This window comes from Chaetodon auriga, chromosome 14 (genome assembly GCF_051107435.1).
Source record: "Chaetodon auriga isolate fChaAug3 chromosome 14, fChaAug3.hap1, whole genome shotgun sequence".
Lineage (NCBI taxonomy): Eukaryota > Metazoa > Chordata > Actinopteri > Chaetodontiformes > Chaetodontidae > Chaetodon > Chaetodon auriga.
Genome location: NC_135087.1, coordinates 13,660,264 through 13,682,596, shown reverse-complemented (window position 1 = coordinate 13,682,596; position 22,333 = coordinate 13,660,264). Strand labels below are relative to the sequence as shown.

Sequence of the window (22,333 nt, the reverse complement as noted above, 5' to 3'; positions counted from 1 at the left end):
TCGGCGGTGGACGACGAGTGTTTTTTCCCCGGACGTGTTGCCTGTGAAAACCTAATCACTGTACTTCCTGGTTCACTGTGACTCAGTGAAGAGCTTAGATTTGTCATCACGCCTGTTTACATGGCAGACTGAGGGAGGGTCTGCACACCTGAAGTCCACACAAGCGCTGCAACTGCTCTGTGTACATTCGTCTGAAAATATCTAACATAAATTGGTGTTTCTTTTTCCTCATTTCTACACACTTGCTTGTGTTTTTCAAGTGCTCCAAGTATAATAGGGATGTGTGCTGGAATTTAAATGTATCTACAGACAAATATGAAGAAAATATATGATGCACTAATACATTTTGCCAACTGCTTTTCCAATCCAGATAATGAATCATGGTTATGTATTAATGCGTACCTTATATATATCTACAACAGTGCACAGTATGCTTCACTCATGTTAGCAAACCTGAGTCAGTGGCACAGCTCACACGTCCATTACATTTGGCTGTGACTAAATGTCTTTTTCATTCTGTGCACCATTCTTTTGTTGCAGATGCAGCCGAACCCTGTTTTCTCAGTGGGCTGCGCTTTTCAAAGAATCGGGTGACGCTCAATGCATTACAAGGGGTTCAATACAGAGGGCCAGCTTAAGAGTGTTGACATTCCAGGTAAACCCAAACTCAAACATAGCTGCCTGTCTTATCCGATTTGGAGCCCTTAAAAAAAAAAAAATAGTCACCATAGCGCTTTTTAAACTCCCAGGAGTTGATGTATGATGGATGGATTTGTCTGAAGTTCGTAATAGATGTTTTAGTGTGACCAGCTTTTCTATAAAACAAAGAAAAGACAACTTTTTTGTAGTGCACTGGCAGCAAGTAATACTTCATTCAAACACCAGCAGCTATACACAATTAATTGTAGCAGAAAGGCACCAGATTAGAACTGAAACAAGATACATGCACCCATAAATGTCTCACAAGTGTCCACATTTCACAGGTTGAAGGGTGACTGTAATAAAGAAATTGCCCTATTGAACTGATAATAATCCCAGCCCACCGTAAATGAGTCTGATCCCTCAGTAAATTGAGCCCTTGGTGAGGTGGAGTGGTGTCAGCACCTAGCCAACTCTCGGATGGCTCTCTAATCCTCGCTTCCCTCTCACCACCACCCTCATCGTCTAATCAGTCTTGAACACACACACAAGGCTCACACCCATCTGACACACACACCCAAGTACTCACCCTTCCTCACACTCGGGCTCAGCCATCTCTTCAGTGTGATGTCACTGCTAATCCACGCTTGGTTATCCGCTGGGCTGCAGTGCTGCCAGAGGGATATGGGGAGGAGATGGAGTGAATTTGGGGGAGTGGGGGGAGGGGGGGTAAATCAGGCACGTCATAAAGTCTTCTCTCTAAAACCACCACTTCCATTAGCCCCCCCCCATGCCTCATAGAAAACCAAAGTCTTGCACCCAGCCAAACTGAGCAGCATATGCACAAATGCTAAACGGAGTGTTAATATGAACACACATTTCAGCTGTGATGGGAGAGATAAAACACGGCTGCAAGTGCATTCGCAGAGGCCTGTAGCTGCTGTTCCAGGCGCAGAGGAATCATTAGAGAGTCTGCTGGATTAAACGCGTCCTCGGCCCCATGCATCCAGAAAATGCAAGGGCTTTTTATTGACAGCTTGTCCAAACAGAGGAATTACCACGCAGGGTTGAGGCCCTCGTTCCATATGGCACCAAGCTATTAACAAACATTAGTTGACTGTAATAGCAGTGGTATTAAATTCATTATCTTTTCAGATTCTATGTGACTTGTGTGATTTTCTGTGTGTGTGTGTGTGTGTGTGTGTGTGTGTGTGTGTGTGTGTGTGTGTGTGTGTGTGTGTGGTGCTAGAGTGCATGGACACACACTCAATGTGTGCCAGTGTGTGTGATTAGAGACTTCTAATGTTCCAGCTCTGGGGATTTGTAGCATGAGATAAGAAAGGGCATTAATGGTGAATTGTGACGGTCCAACAGAGCAAAACTGTTGTTTGAAATGTGCGTATGTTTCCTCTGCTCAATCCCTTTTACACCAACAATCTACATATTGTCTCATCTGATTGTTGCTGATTTTTTTCAACTCGCTGCCTCACAAAAGCACACAGGATAGCATAGCCACGCATGGGCAAGTGGCTTACGAGACCACCGAGTGAAATTCCATCTATTTGATTTTGTATTTTCCTCACTTACCACATATCTGTTTTAATCTTACCTTAAGCATCCTTGAAATGAGGTGTAATCCAGTTAAGCCCTTTTGAATCTGCTTCACAGCCATATTACACCCATTCACCGTCCCATAAACAGTCTCACTATACTAAACACTTGCTCACTGAGAGTGTCCACAAGCCAAAATCCACATACTGTAGACGTTAAAAGATCAAAAACGGTGGTATTTGCGTTCGAGGAGGTGTGACCCGTGCTCATTTGACTTTCCCTTAGAAATATAACAAAACGTCACGCATTTTAGGCACAATATGCTACAGTAGACACTGAAAATAATCATTTTGATTTGTAAATTTCGTTTTGGAGACCTACCACTTCCTATCACGCAAAATTCAGCTCTGCCTTTGCTCAGAAAACCATGGAGCAACATTCTGGGCAAAAAACTGTCAAGCAAAAGCTGCAAGACACATGACAAGTGTTCATATTAATATTCCAAACCTTTGATCAAATGCTGGGCCGAAAAAAATCAACAAAACAAGTCAATTTTCCTGCATTTTCTCTAAAATGTAGTGAGACCTTGAACCAGTGAATAAGTCTTCAGAGAGATTAATTCTCCTCTGTGATCCTGTTCTCATTACAGGAAGCAGGGGACTCAAACACACGTAATAACAGGGCGCTCTGCTGTTCCTTTGTAACATGTGGCTACCTAAATGATCCTAAATAAGATAGATGACAAGGATCAAGCAAATCATAATCGGCATTTTGCACAATGGAGCATAATAGTCTGAAGAGAACAAGGGACAACATACAGAGCTCCTGTTTCCCATCGCCTGGAGCAGCACACCTAGTCGAGAGCAATTAAAATGAGAGGATTCAATTTTGTCAAACACCAGGAACCTAAGATAAATCTTGTATCTCATTTTCCAGTGGAGGACACTCCCTCACGCCGGTGCTATCATGTTTGTTATGGTATTTTTACGAAACAGCTGGTGACTGACGGAGTTGGTAAAACAACCCCCGTCCACGAATGACACTAATCCCAATCATTTCAGGGGTGAGAGAGAGAGAGAGAGAGAGAGAGAGAGAGAGAGAGAGAGAGAGAGAGAGAGTGAGTCTGGTGAGGCTGAGAATAAAAGATGGCCTCAGACTGTGGTGTTGGTGGAAAAATTTAGACAGAGCAATGGGGGCACTGGGGGAGGGGGGCAAGACAGCACGTCTCTGCATGGTTTCCATGTGGGAGAAATCCACTTACTTGAACTGATAAAGATTTAATTAACACAAGACTCTGCAATTACTCCATAATTAAAGTAATTTGTCCTCTTGTTTGGATGAGTAGGCAAGACGCCACATGTGCTTCTGTAAGAGCAGATGAGAGAAAGAGGGCATCGGAGGCTCAAAGAGGTACACTCTTAATGTTTGAATTTAATGCTTGATTCTCCAAACCTATTTTCCCCTCATATGTTCTAATAAAATATTTGTATCCGCTTCTCTTTAGCCTGTGTTTATTTGCCTTTTATTTGACAACTCATTTGTTATTCATTGAGAAAGTAATAAGCTGAGTAGGCTGAGTACAAAGTATCATCAAGAGCCACATGAAATAGTAAATAGGGCCGATATCATCATAATCCTCTTCAAACTGCACCACATACAGCTTGAATTGTGTAATGGTGCCCCTGCAAAGCTTGCTGAAAGCTCAAGCAGAAAAAGCACCCCCCCCTCCCAAAAAAAATGGGATGCTTTTGTTTGACGAGATCAACTCGAATGAATCAAAAGTGAGAGTCCTGTGTGAGGTGTTTGACCTTGGGCGCGGATAAAGAAAGGTGAAGCCAACTTACAGCAAAACATCAGAGCAGTGACGAGAACAGTCGGTGTAACAAATAGTGACTAACCACACAAGACTGAAATAGTGAGGAATTAACAACACCGTCCAATATGTGCCACTGTGCCATGGCGGTCCAATTTGCCGGGAGATAAAAAAATTGCTGCCAAGTTTACTGTATTAAAAAACGCGGAGACAAATGTGTCTTGTGTTTGCTTCTGAGGGTTGTATGTGCTGTTACTTAATTTACGCGAGGAGAAGAGCACTATCTCTTATTTACAGATGATGATCTGCATATAATTTGCCTCACAGTTGCATGCTGGGTAATTGAGGTAAATATCACAGCCTTCAACTTGCCAGCTAAGGTGTCCTGCTGATAGCTTGGCACACAGCCCACAGCCACCTGTGGCATGTCACATGTTAGGTCTCAGGGCGGAAAGAAAAAACAGCCACTAAACAGCTACTTCAAGCTACTTTCTGCTATGTGACACACAGCTGTTGCACATTATACGCCAACCTACATATTGCTGGATGTCGTCAGGTAAAAACCTCCAATTTAAAAAAAAAAAAATGTCTACCCAAGAAAATGGCTTTATAATGCAAGTCTTATAGATTTTGTCAACTCACAGAGCAGATTTTAGTGGACTACAAAGCAACAATATTTTGAAGCCACTGCATTGCAATTAATTCCCAAACTATAATGTTATTATTATTATTATTATTATTATTATTATTATTATTATCACCGCACAGGTCAGTGTGTCCTCTTCCTTGCTACTACTTAAAGAGACGCTCCACCAGTGTGACACAAAGTTAGGTTGCTCTTCTGGAGGAGTACCACCCAGCTCATGAAAACAGTCGTATAACAGACTGTGCTTCTGCTGCTTTGCATTGCATTATGGGAAATGTAGGACTCAGCATTTTTTACATTTCACTCATTCTATAGGAGCTAAAAGTTAAGATATCAGCCTCTCTTGTTTCTGTTGTGAGTCCCCAACTTTATGGAGGTTCATGCTAAATTGCACCTCTTTTCATATCAAGCTTGCTCGCTGTATTCATTGACATCTCTCTCAACACTTCGCTCATTCAATAAGAATTTGTCAGGAGCCACAGCTGTGCATCTCCTGCACCATTCTTATTCTTATATAACTCCAGATGTGGAGTTTTGAAAGGTCAGACAGCGATCATGTCTCTTTGCTCCTGCAGAATGGGCCCTCGGGTTGGTCAGCCACTCTGTGCGGCAATAAATGTGTGTTATTTATCTGAGGAGGAACTTTTTAGTACAGTTATACTGCAACTGATGCAGCTGAATAATATGATGTTGTAAAATCGAGTTGTGTGTGAGTGAGAAGTGTGAGAAGTTAATTAGGTTTAAAAAGGTGACGATAGAAGTACCGAGGTTTGTGTCAGTCTTTCACAAAGACCAGCATCAGTATAGCACATGAACCTTACTTTCTAATCCAGGAAGCTAGTTCAAGGAAAAAAAATATATTGTATCATTCCACTTTATTTGCATAACCCTGCCCTGCTTAAGGCAGGGGAGCCACCGAGTGATCTCAAAATTAGCATGCTGTCACCTTCAGTGTCTCTTCTGTCATTCAGAAAAACAGGCAAGTGTGCAGACATATGAACCCATCGCACATCTACTGCAGAAATGTTAATTAGGAAGCAAGGCATCCCACGGCTCCATTCCTCTGCAAACGCCTAACTGACATGTTATGTATTTAAATCCCTTTCATGTGCCCTTATTATAGAGGAGATGAAGTCACATGCGAATGATGGAAAATGTCATCATCATCGTACAATATTTTTGCATGCACATAAAAATAAAGGCTAAAAATAAAAGCTAAAAATTGCTCAAAACTGTGCATATGTCAGGCATGTCTAACACATGATGCCAGGATTTAAATCTGAAACAAATCTAAGTACGGTGTAATTAATTTGAAAATATTACAAAAACACGTACGTGTGGAACGTTAAAGATTAATCTGTAAATGTCCAATTTTAAATATATTGCCTACATACATCTCCTGTGGCCGCGTAATTGCACATGTAGAGGATTTCCAGGCGTCTGTGGGCATGCCAATTTAGTTAATTCAATTTCTCTTGTTTCATATACATTTTGATGTATTAATAAAAATAAACATCAAACTTGCAGTTCTTTGCTCTGTGTCTGTGGCTACTGGATGCCGCAGGCTCAGTGGTTTGGTGGGCTTAATGCCAACATCTCATTGTTGAGGAAATAGTGCCCTCTTGTGGCCTTAGAGGGAAACTACACCCAGCACTGATCACCAGGGAATGTTTCACCATGCAGTCAGTTCCCGTGGTAAATATTAAGATGAGGGTGATAAGATATATTAAATGTGAAAAAAATAGACTTCAAGAAAAGTGTGTTCCTTATCTTAAAATATATATATATATATATATATTGTGTTTGATAGAGCTATCAAAACCCAGAGCCATTTTGGCGACCAAGATAGCAGGGAAATGCTCACACTGCGGAATGATGAAACACATATGTAACTGTGATTAAACATTACTGCCATGTTGTGCGTACACAGCTGAGACATCTGGACTTCAAAGGCAGCAGCCTCACAAAAGGCACAAAATCTCATCAACCGCACATACCTTTTTCAAAAAGTCACTGAATCATTATCACAGCCTCATCTGGGAGGCTGACGTTTAGCACGACTGTCAGGTTTAGAGAAGGCCTGAAATTAGAGAGACAACCAACTCACGTGAAAGTTATTTTTAAAAAATATTTTATTCTTTGCAAAGGAGGCATTGGGAGCATCAGTGCGTTCTATGGCTTGTGTACAGAGTTCCTGTAAGAGACAAAATCATAGAACAAGCCCTTGGGTGAACTGAGGGCCCCACCCATGTTTACCAAGGAGGAATGTTTGAGGCAGCTACTCGGCAGCTGCTACAGAACACGGTCTTAAGCAATGGGCACAGTGTTTGAGCTGAAAGTGTTGGAAAGGAATGCTACTGTACAGTATGTGGCTTAGTACTTGACCCTGCCTGGCAGTTATGTAAAATCGGAAGAAATCAAGCCATTCAGAAATGCTCTGTGGTATTGAGAGAAGCATAATGCTGCTGATGCTTTTAAGAATGCTAGTTATCTTTCTCTTAGGAGGGAACCAAATAAAAGGTAAAATACTCCCAGCAGTCCACCGCTGCTGCTGAGATCAGAGCTTTTTTGTGAAGTCCAGGAGCCCTAAATCAAACTGCATTTTGCCCCACATCCATACCCCTGAATTGTATTCATCATAACGCAACCTGTAAGGAAATCTGAATGATACGATAGGAACGCTACCCTCAACATCTCAGAATTTTAATGCTCAGTAACATATTTGATAAGCTAGTGTCAGAGTGAATGCCTTCAACTACACTCTACATATGGGCACAGTCTTGCAAGCTAACATCTCAGAAGAATGCACAGATTTGTCCCAGATTCTTTAGTTTCAATTCATCTGCTACTTTGTTCTGGACAACTTGACTCATCCACACACAATAGAACTTACCAAATTTGGCATGGTGTGCGATAATATCATTATTCCCATGGCGCTGGTTTGCGAGCCACTGAACAGCCTTGACTGTAATCCAGAGCTGTCAACATTCCACCATAGCAGCAGTTTGGGTTTAGGATTGTTTACAGAAACACTTTGGATCAGAGAGAGTGGTCGTTACATCTTGCATGTGGAGAGAAAACAGCTCCTCCTTATATTTGGTATAATCTCTGGATGCTGCTGAGACTGTGCCCAGGTTTGACAGCGTACAAATCATTGGATCAGACCCAGCACGGGATAAAGCTAACAACAGTGCAGACTGAATACAGTACATGTGTGTGGGGCAGGGACACAGCTAGCTCGCAGGCTAGCAAGCAGGTGTGGCTGATGCATATGGTAGTACAGCTCCGATGACGACCTTATCGATACCGTTAAAAGCTCAGCCATTGAGGAAGCAATTTGTGTAACTGAAGCACCACTAGTGAGGAGAGTCGATGTATTTCAGTACATTCATTGTCAAACCCTGCAAGGTCGTTTTAATTCCTGTGTTCTCTCCAGTAGCGGTTTGGGTGGTGGGCGAGATCATAGAAAGGGGATTGGGGTGAAATGATGCAGGGCGATTTAAACAAAGCCCAAGGGCACCCACACAGTCCAACCCACACACACACACACACAATCACACACACAATCGCACATGCATGCATACACTCTCAAACATTCTCACACACATTATGCAGGAGAAAAATATATTAATATTTGCATTACAAAACAGTACAAGGGCCTCAGTGTAGTAAAATACCTCTTCTGTCAGATATAAATGTGAGGAATCCATGTGGGCTGTCATTACCTTATATTTGCAAAACTATCTCTCCTTTTGCCTTCAACAAAATATCTTGTCTCATTTATGAAAAATATTCCCACAGTTTAATGGGATTCGAGGCACTGGATTATATCGCTATACACAAAAAGTCTCCCCGCCTCCCCACCTCCGCAAAGTTTGTTCAGCATATGGAAGCCAAAACCGGAGAGCTACGTGATCAAGATGCCACTAAGGGTTCAGGGCCGTCAGGGCAACAGGGAGCACTTAACTAGTTAGAGCCCAAGTTTCTCCTGGCTTTTCTCCCAGCCAACAGTCCAGCTGTCTGGCTCTGTAAAAACTTTGTCTCAGACCCACCAGGAATTTAAGTATAAACCACCTCGCCCTCGTTTTCATTCCTGACAGTCCCAACTACACCGCTGTTTTCTGCTTAGTTTGATTCAAAGCAATTCACTCCTTTTGCAACCTTAATTCTATGGCCCTATGATGGAAAACCAGCAGCCATTGTAGTTTTAAACAGCCCGTTGCCCGAGCCTTGTTTAAAGCGGTTGGTTGGCAGGACAGCTGAGACAGTGTTTTCATTCTAGAGGAGCCAGGAATCTGTGGTCCGGTATGCTCCACATCTCTGTGTCCCACAGTGGCCATCCACACAGCCACAAGAGGCCCTGAACAATCTGTAATGGCTCTCTGTTGTGCAGAATCCACAGTATATGACCAGAACTTGAGAGGACTTGCTCCTTTCCACAGCTGGCTTACATGAACAAAAGAAAGCACAAAATAATCGGAAGAGTTTCACAGCATGTTGGCATTCCTGTCTAATCATCTCTGCCAGAGCAGGACCCTTGAGCTCAGTCCACCGGGCCCTGGAAGATTAGCTTGGAACAGCCCTGGGTGAGACTGAGCTGGGTGGCACAGAAGGGGCAGGCAGCGTGGAAGGCGTGGGTGCCGTGGGGCAGAGGGATCTCCGCCCAGTACTTGACTGACTTCTCTGAACACACGTGTCCACATGGCACAAAGGCATGCGTGGGAGCACCTGTGTCCACGTAGAAGGCAGCCTCACAGCCCAGCCACAGCGGCACGTAGGGCCCGACTACACGGCACATGGGACACTCTCGTTGAGTGTTAGGCTCCTGCTCCGAACGGTGGCCCCAGTTGTGATAACCGTGCACGTGACCACAGGCCAAGTAGACCCACGGCTGCTTGTCCTCCAGAGAGGACAGGGCACGGCTGCGCTGCATGCTGGGAAAGGCGAGCGTGTTGAGGCCTACGGGGCACTGGGGCCGTGCTGCATTGATCTCCTGCCTGAGGGCCTCCAGATGCTTTTGGGTGGGAGTGTGGAAGAGGCCTTCTGCAGTACGCCACAGCAAAGTGGCTCCACATAGATCCACCAGGGAGCCGTCCTGCAGTATATTGCTCTCGTTCTCCACCTGCAGAGGGTGATGCCATAAAGAAAAAGAAAGAAAGAATTGATAAACATCTGCTTAATACTCCATGATGCCTCAGTTACGTTATGTATGAAGCTACTGACCAGTTTGCCCGGGGTCTGCGCTGAGCGGGTCTCTCTCAGTGTGTAAACATCCCCACAAACAGAGATCTCTCTCCACACGCCAGGCTTTGATTCCTCTGTGAACCCACCCTTGGGGTGCATTACCAGCACACCATTGGTTGTTAGTCCATCCATGTGACCATCAGGGTTCTTCCATTTTGCGGCTTTTTCCTGTAGGCGTGAGAGACCATGGTGATGCAAACCGATGTGTTGTGTGGCACACAAGTTTATTTTGTTAAAACTAATGGATTTAGAGGGCGCAAAGTGGATACACCAACCTTCCATTAAGACAGCAGCGTAAATAGGTGGTACACTAAATAGTAATTACCCCAAGGAAGATGTTTTTGGAAGAATCGAAACCAGCGGCGTAGATGCGAGCAGTGAAGGGCGGGTTGCGTTCACAGACAACGCGGCAGGCAAAACGGGAGATGGTGCTCTGTGTGATGGGAGTCTCCTCTCCCTCCTGGCCTCCTGCTATTGTGTCAGTCACCACAAAGTCTATGGGACTCTCAGTGGAACGCCCAATCTACAAAACAGCACAGTCATTAATCAATATCATGATATATTATTATATGGTCTCTTGTCAGTATATCAACATGGATGAAAAGATTTTCTTTTTAATTCCCTGCAGATATCTGAACTCTGAACTGTTCTGCTTCCCAGCAGCTCAACCATTTGGTAGTTTGTGGTGGTTTGACATTTGAATGACCGCGCACAAGATCACATTGCTCTGTGTGTGTGTGTGTGTGTGTGTGTGTGTGTGTGTGTGTGTTAAAAATGCTGAGACGCAACACACTTTGGTCTACAAAGTCTCATACAGTAGCATGTTGTTATATCAGAGCATCTCTGAAGAGAATCCAAGTTTCTATTTTTTTCCGGCAAAATAATATTTCAGACTTATTTTGAGCAGACCGCAGAGTGTGACACTGAAAAATGTCCAAACAGTTCTCAAGCTGAACAAGCAGAGGTAAAAATAAGCATTTCCCCCTTTCATTTCCTCTTTTTTACATCTCAAATTGTCCCGGAGTCCTATTTTTTTGAACAGTTTCCCCCCTGTCTGCTGTGTCTGTTTCTATTTATTCACTGTTGTTCACAGACACATGGACACAATACAGAGCTGAATGTGAAGCACGTGTCTGCAGTGTTAACTTTCCTCTGGTCATCATCTCCTTGCTGTACATTCAGATTAATGCTACAGACAGAACAGTTGACAGTACACATGCTGGTCACATGGACTCCCTAGAGGAGCCTATGGTTCAGGAATGGAGAAAATGTGCACAGACTTTGAAGGCATAGCTGCAAATATTCTTAATTAAATGTAAAGAGGAACAGCTCAGTCATGGCAGCTATTTTGATAATCAAATGTACGGTTTTGATGCTTTTCTTCATCATCATACATAGTATTAAACTGCATGTTGTACATTTGGATTAGGACTGTAAAAAAATTGTCCTAATGAAATGCAGGTTATTCAGAAGCACTGTACATACAGGCAACGGTGTCATTTGGTGGGTTTTTACCTGAAACATGTCTGTGTCTTTATCATGGCTGTACTCCACCACCACCGTGTGGTTTCTGGACAGCGTGTAGGAGATGCTGTGTTGGCCTTTACAGTTCACAGCCTGAAATATAACAAACAAGTCATTACAAAACATGCCACACATTGTGATGCCATATTAAGCACAACCAATGCATATTTTAACGGTTTAACTGGAAGCACAGCAACAACAACAACACACAGTGTTTTACTGTTTACTACCATATCCTTATGCAATAATTGCACTGTTGCTGAGGTTAAATAACAGATCAGGGCAAAACAGCTAAGATTCAACAACTACAGAGCTAGTCAGAAGAGAATATATATATATATCCTCATTTACACCCTGCCATTTACAACTAAACAATGTGCAGGCTTTATATAATAATTTATATTTTGTTTAGTTTTATAGCACACATTCAAGTCAGAACATTTCTACATTATATTACCTAAAACCACAGATCTGTGGCACGAATGTCTGGTAGAGAAACAGCAGAGAGTGTGTAAAGTCACACTCCCATGACAGTGACCATAAACTGAACTGAGTTAACACAAGCTCGCCTACCAGCTGAGCTGTCTCAGGCAGTGTAGTGACGGAGGGTGGGTTAAAGCCACTCAGGCATAGCTCCCGTCAACACTTTACCACATGCCACTATCATCCCGCTCTAATCTGCAAATTCCATATCCAAAACACCCCCCGACACACACACATACACACACACACACGCACGCCCTTTGTCACGTGCAAAAGGGAATGAGGGAGAGAGAAAGTGGGTCATCAGCGCTCTGCTGTAACCTCAGAGACAGACGGGGACAAATGTCATCATCACATGCAGTCTTGTCTCGACTGTGCTGCTACAAACAAATGGTGCTCCACCTGTTCAGAGAAGTTCATGCACGCTCCAACCAGAAACATATATTTAAGCACAACACTGCCCCTAAAAATGTCATTCACCCCCTCCCCCAGTTGAAGTAGTGAAAATAAAAACAAAGCCACAGGCCATCTGACCCCCGAAGGAAGGCCAATGCCAACAATCCCACATGCACAAATGCACTAATTGAGATCAAGTGGGGAGATGAGAAAGCAGGGGCAGAATTTGAATACGAGGCTGGCAGTGGCATCGCAGGAGCTCCACATTATCTGTCATGAACACCAGAGTGTGCACAGACACGTGAGCTTTCCCTCTCAGCTTCTGAGCCACAGAGCATTCTCAGCTCACTGGTACGAGACTGCTACGCTGTGAGGGAGCTGGAGTAGGATGGGGGATTGCTTTAGAAAAGAAAATAACAGAATACGAGTGGAGGTGGCTTGGTTCGCTTTACTCCGTACGCAAAAAGAAGGCTCTCCTCAAATTAAGCTCGCCACACTGCTTGTCTCTAAGGAATGGCTATTTTTGATCTTGTGTACAGCTGGGAAGGCAGGGTCAGGCAACTGCAACAACTTCCTCCTCAGTTCACCCTCCTAATCCCAGGCCTGGTTACAGGGTGGCAGAGAGGAAGAGTGGTGAAAGGGGAAGAAGCTCAGAGCAGTTCCCACTCTGAAAACCGTCCATGACCAACTGTGCAAATGGCACTCTTTGCTCAGCTGAGCTGTGCAGTAAAAAAGGCCAGGTCCAATGCAAGATGGTTTTCTGAGTAAACTGTCTGAGAAACAGCTTGCAGTGCGGAGCATTAGAAACATTCAGCCATATTTCATTGACCACTGCGGCAAAACATTCAGCTCAAACTCGAATGGAGTGATGCACAATCTGCAATGAAAAAAAGCCTCTGTCACAAAAAAAAAAACGCTAAGCAGATATCAGGAGTCAAGTTCCACAAGGTGAGAGTAACCTGAACCAGGGAGCCTTTGGCCAGCGAGCTAAACTCCCAACAAATGTCTGGAATACTGGCCTCGAAGAGGTGCAGAGGTAAGCAGGTCCTCTGCCTTGTTTAGAGTTTTACTTGGGAACCAAAGGCAGGAATGCATGAAGGCAGACATGTTATACTTGATGGGGCAGTTTCTGGCAGGCACTCCGGTGCAAAGAAAAGCCATGAGGCCCGGCTAGGAACCAGAGTTATTGTACTGGAAATGTCAACATCAAGGTCTGCCAACAATAATGTAAAGGAGTTTACTGCACGTTCCATAAGCTACTGAAATCACTGAAAACCCACTCTGCCGCTCTCAAAATGTCGGTTTTGTTTTTCAAGACTTTCCTTCAGAGAACGAGTTCAATCACAATATGAATTCAAATCAAGTACATTAACAAAATCACTCACCACCTTCTGTCTTAGCTATTCATTTGCATGCTTGTATACATTTATGAGCAAAATGTACATCAGGAGACAAGCAGACCGTTGTTAATTCTTACTGAGAGTCTGTTCAATGAATCGCTTATTCACCCTCCGATGTGTTCTGTACCTTGCTCTCCTGGGGTGTGTTAAGGATGTGCACAGTGCTTGGCTTAACACCATTGGCTTTAGTCCTCCTGTATAGCGCAAATCTGCTTTTCCGTCTACCCCGATCTCCATTGGGCAGAGAGCCATTGTACCTGTCACAGAAGGGGGTGGGGGTGGAGGGAAGGACAGCAAATTCACAGTTAATTTTTTATGAGAACACAAACGTTTTGGGTTTTTTTTTCAGTGACAAAAAGATGTGTCTAATGTGATTTAAAGGCAAAATTCTTGTAATCATACAAGTAAACATGGGAAATTAGAAACATTCATGCATTTTGAAAAGGAGCTTTGCCATGCATTACATCACTGGCAATCTAATGCACCCTATTAGCAAACTAAGCGTTACCTTGGATAATGTCTCCTATTACATAATGCTCTCTGGTACTGGTGATCAGTGAGCCAGCTCTGTGCAAACTGCAGCTGTTCTTTTGCTCTGTGTCCCAGGCAGGAGCAGGTTTTAAGATGCAAGTCAGGTTTGCGATCACTTTGGGAACGCACAGTCTGGATAGAGGCCTGGCTCACATGACTGAAACTCATTCTCTCTCTCTCATTGCTGAATTTTATACACTGATGCAGAAAGCTCCAAGATCTCGATTTCAAGGCCTCAGCGCGACCAGAGGAGCATCTAGGAGCGTTCTCTGTTTTCACTTCTCAATACCAGATTCCACTTTTGCCCTTCAGTCTGCTGTGGGGCACCTAGCCTCGGCAGCTCCTTGTGAATGAAGAAGCCCCTTCCGGTAGGACTGGTCCTCTCCCCATCCACCAGCTGGTTCCTACAGCTGGGACACCCCATGCTCTACTCCCATCCAACACACAGACCTTCTGTCACACACTCACATGTAACCACAGTGTGCTGAACAGCCACTTTGCACAACGGAAATATCTCTATGAAAAACCTCAAGTTTGCATAGCAATGAATATGATAAGGGACCAAATTCCACCAACCACTACACAATGTGGCGTTTTGTCCTCCTTGTTGCAACGCAAATGTGACACTAGCAATAAGAGCCCCTTTCTGCTCCTCCCCACCTCCCTCCAAAGCTAGTCCACCTGTCCCATGTCTCCACACGGCTGGCCACGCACGGAAACACATGGTCCCAGTCAGCACAGTGCACAAAGCTGGCCTGTAGGACAAGCCACCCACAGAGAGCTCGAGAGGCAATGGATAATACTGTGGACAAAACTACAACTAATGCACTGACAGCAGGAAGAAAATTACAAAATAACAGTGGAGATATAATTGCATTAGTGCTGTTTATAATGTTTAAATTATTCACTTTTGCAAAGACCCTTCAGCTTTGACTGCTATTGTGGATTATTGTCTAATAGTGGTTTTCCTTAACATGTTGCATTAAAAAGACATCCATTCTGGTAACAAGGTACAGGAAAGAAAGTAAAAAAAACAATGTTAGAGTTGCTCTGACAGTACGTTTATTAATCAGAGACTATAAACATTTTAATCCTATGTGGTCTTAATGCTTAAGAAGATCCATATGAAACAGAAATACAGATGATCTCTCATTCAACAACACTTTTGAAGCCAATGTATCAGAGTGCCGACTCTACACTCCAATTTCATCAGACCTGTCCTAGAAACTTCCCTCCTAAATAAAGAGCAGCTAGGCCTATATATTATTCAGATTTCTCTTTAGTTGGGGGAGTCAATCTGCTGGGTACCTGTGCCTGAATGTCTCGCATACAACACACAATAAGATGATATGCAGCTTAGCATTTTCGCCACGATGAATTCCAGCTGCAGAATATAACCCTGGCTCTTTGAGAAACACCACACATGCCTTCTATTCATCATTGCATTGAGGAACAATATTCTGTCATCTAGGAACTGCCACCGTCACATTAGGTAGGACAGGCTCTTTAAAGCTGTGCTCCAACTAATTGTGATCACTTTCCCTTTTGACCTGTGCCAGGCAGACAGCGGATTTACCTTCCAATACTTAGAAGCAGGGATTAGAAGACTCTGGCATATCACCTATCCTCCAGGGTTGCACTAAGGAGCCAACAGCACCTCCCACCTCTTATGCTAACATGAAAGGCTAGTGTTTGCAGAATGAGGACAAGATATGCTGAGTTGTTATAACCCCATTAGCATGATACAGAGGCCGGGTGGCTTTGAAGGGTCACAGAACGTGTTGCAGAGGTCACATTATGATGCAAAGTACAACTACATGCTATTAGTGCTACGAATAGGTCAATCTAAACTGTAGAAACACATCAATGGTACATCATCACTACATGGGAGGCAGCCATCAGTCAACTGGGAAAAAAGGCATCACATCTCAACAATCAGTGCCAATTTGTACCAAAAACCTGACTTGTACACTTCCTCTACTGAGCGGTTCTTTAGGGAGAAATGCTCGAAGTTCAATCAAAAGGCCCAGTCTCCCAGCCACAATGGACAGAGGAAGCTGAGGAGAGGCAAAGGCTGAGCCCTGATCAATCCATCCTTTCATTTCCAGGATACCCATGCAGCCCTCCCACCCTCCTCACTGACCAGCACCAATCCACCCAGGCAGAGATGGGGGGCAGCCATGCAAGTAATAAGAGTCACCATGGTCATGGCAACAAACCACTGAGGGAACTGCTGCTCAAACAAGCTTTGTTCCATGCTGTCAGCTATCTTGTCTACCATCAGTTTTATCAATAGGATGTGATGTCATGGTAGTGATTATACACCCGTCACATCTGATTCAAACATGTGTCTTTATGTCTGGAAGAGAACAAAAGTATCAGCCTCAAACGTGCCACATGCTCAGCCTGGGGTAATAAGCAGTCAGCACTTTCTGTCCCTTGTAATAAGCAGTGTGGCTGTGAGTGTATGGGTGGAGGGCAAGGGACGAAACCACACTCTACCATGCGCTGTGTATATAACCTTTATGAGCAACTCATTTCAAGCACACTATTGTAAACCCCACAGTATAAACACCTGAAAATATTCATTTAAAGTCTTAAAAACTTTCAAGTGAGTCGCAGTACTGGCCAGACTCCATTCATTGATGACACAGCAGGTGTTTTCCATCATTTGTGGCAGCTGCAGTTGCCCATGACAGTTTATAAATACAAACACAATTGTTGAGAATGATAACTGGCAGCAGTTTCTCTTGAACAAATCCTGAAAAAACAAAACTCTAGTGATTTTGAAATCGTTCTGACAAACAAAGAAAAATCCACAGCAGGTATTACTCAATGGCAGGATGAGACATGTATAGTAATGCCACTGCTTTGTGTGTCTTACATCAACAGATTAGGGCTGGGTATTGTTTGAAATTTTGCAATACTAGTGCCAATGTGATGTTTCAGTATCCATGCCAAAACTATAAAACCTGATTCAAAAGTATAATTTTTTTCTACAAAAGCCTTGTTTTTAAACTTAACAAAAGATGTGCAAGTACTAGTATGTACATACTGTCTAAACATAATAAAACAGCCTAGAATGGGCAAAGTTTAGGTCAGGATGTATCTGGTAAAATCATGAAACAAGATCTGATTAGGCATTTGATGTCAACTTTCAGCACTTAATCTGAAAACAATCTGAACATCTTTGGATTTAGGACAGTTGGTCAGACAAAAAAAGCAATCTGAGGGCAAATGATGAATAAAGATAATAATTGGCAGACCAATTTGTTAGACAGTTTTTAGTATTCTGTGCCATGTACACATTGCATTTGGTACCAACAGTATTTGGGTTTGATACCCCATCCTAATAAAGATTACTGGCAGAGGTGAGAGGTAAAATGATCATTCTAAAGTGCTCATTGTCATCTCTACCATTCAGAAAAGGTACTTTGATTAAAAAGACAAGTGTACCTTCAGTGAGTTTGCGATGAGATGATAGAAATTTGTCTACGGACACGCAATATCTATTCTGTGGAAGCTGTCTCTTTTCTATCTCTGGTAGTACCAGGCCACTGTGTAAAATACTGAAATTAGTGATCAGGACTGTTTTATGGCAATATTGTGGTGTGATTTTTGTATAAATGTGACATAAAATCAACTTTATTGCATGCTGTTGCCCAATATCCCAAATCACAATTTGCCTCAAGGGGCTTTAAACGAAAATGCATTGTATAAAAAACGTAATATAGAGATATACATTGATATTATGGTATAAAATCTAATATGTAGGATTTCATTCATATCCCTCATTCCTCCAATGGTGTTGGTCTGCAGTGGTCCAAACGCCCGATAACAGTTAAGCCCCCTACCTGACCATGTGAGCAGCAGACACTAGAGACTGTAAAACAATCATTTTGAGCGTTGGGACAAGCCAGGTGTGTGATTTCAAACCATTTAATGCAACAATAATCTGTGGGCCAATCTTTATGCAAATGAAACAACAATGCAAACCATGACCTTGTAGTGGATGTGTGCGGGACAGTGGTTTGTTTGCCCAGCAGATGTAAAGTTGTACGGTCTGAGCTACAGATAGTGGCTGAAAATAGGAAGAACCGTGGGGACTGGGGGAGGGGACGATCACCACTTCCGAATTCCTTACACCCCACGAATCCAACTTTACGGTGGGAGAAGGAGCGCCCGGCCAGAGTTGCTGAGTAAAGGATTCATTTCAGCTCGGCTGCTGAAGTTGTCCTGAACGCATCTATTTGCTGGATATCGTTTGGTTCAAACGTGGCGATGCTTTTGTTTCTTTCCCGGCTATAGGCGAATGAAGCATCGTCAACAACTCAACACAACTGAAATGTACACATCTCTGATTGCGCACGTGTCTTATTAGTGGGGTAACGTGAGCGCGTGAATCTCCACGGGGCTTAACGTTTCCGTGAATATATTAAAAGAGTGAGCTGTAGGAAACTCGACTTTTCCCTGTGATAAAACCCCTTACTGAAAGCCCGTATCTTATATTCGATAACTTACAGTCGCTACGTCGCTAAGTTAGCTACGTGAGTGCCCTCTTGTGAAACTTCCTCAAGACAAATACTCGCTCTCACGCTCCCGAAGGAGTCTGTAAAGTAAGATTCTAACAAAATATATATCGACAAGGCTTAACTTACCCCAGCACCACCAGCTCCCCGTATTTCACTGGGTCTTTGGACGGGGCGCAGTGCTCCTCTTGGCTTGACGAAAACATGAGGCTTCTGGCTTCACTGTGTAACGTTAGCTATACAGTAATAACAGCGGCTCAAAAATCACCAGGAATTCCGTTCAAAAAACACGACAGGCTCTCATTTCAGATCATATATCCGGCGGCATATGTCTCTGTGACCACACCAATGCAGTTTTCTATATATAAACTGGGCTCAAACTTCTTGAGCGTGACATAGCAAAACGTAACTTACTTGGCGGTTGAATCCGCTCTGAAGCAGATACAAAAACAGCGAGGAGCAGGGCCGGAATGTACCATTCTCTTGTTCTTTACTTTTTGTAGGTGGGGTCTAAACCAAATCTAGGTTTAAGCTACTGTTTTGACCGAAATGTGCTGTATATACTTACTAAAAGTTATTAATTACACCAGAGAGAAATATTCTGCGTTTGATTTACTCCTAGATAAACATCGTTATTGTATTTCGAGTAAAAATACCTACTTTTGCCACCTCTCATGGTGCATGGATCGTACCCTGTGTTATGTAAACAAAGAGTACAATCTGGGAATTCTTAAAGGGATCATACTTTTCGTGATATGCTTGCAAAGTTTCCAGTTTCTTGTGTCTAACGAGAATAAGGGTTTATACGCTTGTCTTAATGACATCTCGTGACTGATGGCATTACATGACTCACTTCATTTTCAGGACAAATGTATCAATGACGACATATGTTATTAGATATGAGTACTATGTATAAAGTTACACAGGCCTCAATGAGCCAACAAAAAGTGTGGCAGTGAAAATAGTCATCCTGTTACATTTCCTGACTGAGATCATGAAGCCAGTGAAAGGATGGTGAAATCAGATTTGCTGCTTTTTATTGGTCACCCCTTGGAACCTTTCAAGAACTTAATTTGGTTATAATTCTATTCCAGTTGGATAATGCATGTAATTGATTACGCAGCATAATAACATCACTATTTCTCTGCATGCCTGGAACACTCATTTACACATCACCATTACTCATGTCGACCATTTAATTTTGTTGTCCTGTTTTCATCTTTCCTTTTGTTGGTTGCAAGACTCCAGACACATGCTTATTCCTTTTGTAAAATCTTATTAGTCACCTGGCTCCATTTGAGAAGATGCAAACCAGCCTAATAATACCACTAAAAACCAGTAACTTGCTTAATTGCTTTGTCTGAGAGTGAGTCACAGACTGTCTGGTGTAACCAAAATGTCCACACCTTGTGCAAGGCTGTCAAGAACTTCTCTATCTCCAACTTCACCCCTTCCAACAACCCACATGTCCAGTTGTTCTCACGCCTTTCTGATGAATGTACCACTTCTCCACTTCTGTGTGGCACTCTCATCAACATGTTACTGCCTCTGTCTTGTTTTCACAAGAATCTCCACAGCTGGAGGCACCCTCACTGCTTCAGGCCCTGTTAGTGGTCCTATTGCCTATGCAATTAAGGGCTCCTGTTTGAACTGGTGTTCAGTTTCAAAGTGAAATAACACACAAAAGGTAGTAGGGGGTTGCTGGAGGTACTTGCCTTCCCACCCTTATGTTCTAGGGTGTAACTAATTCCACGTGGTACAATAAGATAGAGCATTGATCTGTTGTTCCATTTGTAAACAATGCAACTCATATCAATCCATGGTATTTGCTGGCTCCATCCATAGCTGTTCATACTGGTCCATTAATAGTACAGAGGGGTGAAGCTTCTTCAGCAGTTATGCGCAAGACTCAAGCTACATTAGGTCCTTAACTACAGGCAGAGGGACTGGCCTTAAAGCTGAGGGTATAATGAATGTTTACTGCTCTTTTGTGTCACTGTCTCTTTCCGCTTGCTTTCGTCCACTGGGCATTGTCTGTGTAAAAGAGCACAACAGTCTTTTCTATGTCTGTCTGACTCACCCTCCCGCATGCACGCACACACACTGGAGTCAGGGGTGGGGGGTGGGGGATCAAAGGCTCTCTAGCACATACCACACTGATGGAGAGCAGATGCAGGGAGTGGGCTGCTTCGCCGAAGTTGTGCTTGCGCAGTGTGAGCGAACATCTATGTTTAGGAGGAGGAGTCAAATGTTACCAGGCAAGAAGCACGCGGAGCAGAGGGCCCACTGCGACGAGCTCAATTGCGCAGTTTGGACTGACAGTGTGAGCAAATGATGACATAGGAAAGACAAAGCCACTGTTAACTTCCTCACTGCGCCTTTGCATGTCAGAGTTTCAATGGGAGCCAGGAGAGTACACCAGCCGTTTGTCATTTACCAGCACAGGATGACGACACGTCGGGTTTTCCAAGAACTATGAACACACCATATGGGATAAAAGTGACAGACCTGTAGAATAATCATAAATGAGTCAGTCTTAGAGATGTTCATGAGAATGGAACGTAAACAGCTATTTTATTCAGATGAATCAAGACAGTTAAACCCATGACTGTATATTAGGAATCAGCTGCGTAATGGGGGAGCGTGGTGTGTGCGTAATGGTACAACAGCAGCCTCCAGCAGCAGCAGCAGTAACAAGCTGAGAAAAAGCACTCCCTGTTTTATCCAGTTAGCGATGTTGAAGATACAGCTGCGCCTGTTCCGTCGCGACGTTTCCATGAAGGTAAAAGCCAGATCTCCAATCAGCTGACTGCAGCATGACAGTGTGGGAGAATGTGAGGAATGTGCTGATCCCATGTTGCTCGCGCCCCTGACCTACCCCCCCCAACCCCGGCCAGCAGCAACAACAGTCCTGTTGTTTTTAAGGCCTTTTTAACATGCAAAAGATGAAAGCAAGAGCTGTCTGTGCAGACACTCAAAGTCCAGTCAAACCCAGTCACACGGAACCTGTATTTATTCTTAAACAAAACACAAAGCTGGCAGAGGGAAAACAAAATCACAACCGTAGCACATAGCACATCTGGGCTTACAATATACTTTCACACTCGGCCACTCGCAACATCAACAAGAGACCACAACAGAGTGACACCCCCCCCCCCAATAAATAAATAAATAAAATAAAAAATAAAATAATAATCAAACAGTGTCCTCTGTAAGCTTTTGATTATTTCAGCTACCAGTTGCATTCTCACTTCCTTTCAATCTTTTACTGAGGGGAAATATTGAGGGGAAAAAAAAAAAAAAAAACTCATGCAGTGCTGAGGATTATACAGCATGTTACCATCACGGGAAACTGGTCACACCCCAAATGTTCCATAATTGAGGCTGCTTGGTGGCAGTTTCACTGCAGTCATACAAAACACTTACTACAATAACACCACTGTATGACAAGCATGTTTAGTGTGTACACATGAGTCAGACAAATATTTCCCCACGCAGAACATACCTGCCAGCAAAGGCTTCCTGAGAAGAAGCTTTGTAATTTCCCTCTGCTCTTTAAGGTTTTTCAAAGCCATGA

The 22,333-nt window shown here is 43.4% G+C and overlaps 1 protein-coding gene across 1 annotated transcript; it reads right to left on the bottom strand.

The window, feature by feature from the left end:
- Window positions 1-6,771: 6,771 nt before the first annotated feature.
- Window positions 6,772-19,190, bottom strand: peli2 (pellino E3 ubiquitin protein ligase family member 2). The gene is made up of 6 exons (XM_076749373.1): window positions 18,886-19,190; window positions 13,824-13,953; window positions 11,409-11,510; window positions 10,219-10,416; window positions 9,873-10,061; window positions 6,772-9,771 (listed from the first exon to the last, which is right to left on the bottom strand). Exons 1-6 carry the CDS (start codon window positions 18,960-18,962, stop codon window positions 9,193-9,195), a joined length of 1,275 nt encoding a protein of 424 aa, XP_076605488.1. The 5' UTR covers window positions 18,963-19,190; the 3' UTR covers window positions 6,772-9,192.
- Window positions 19,191-22,333: the final 3,143 nt, after the last annotated feature.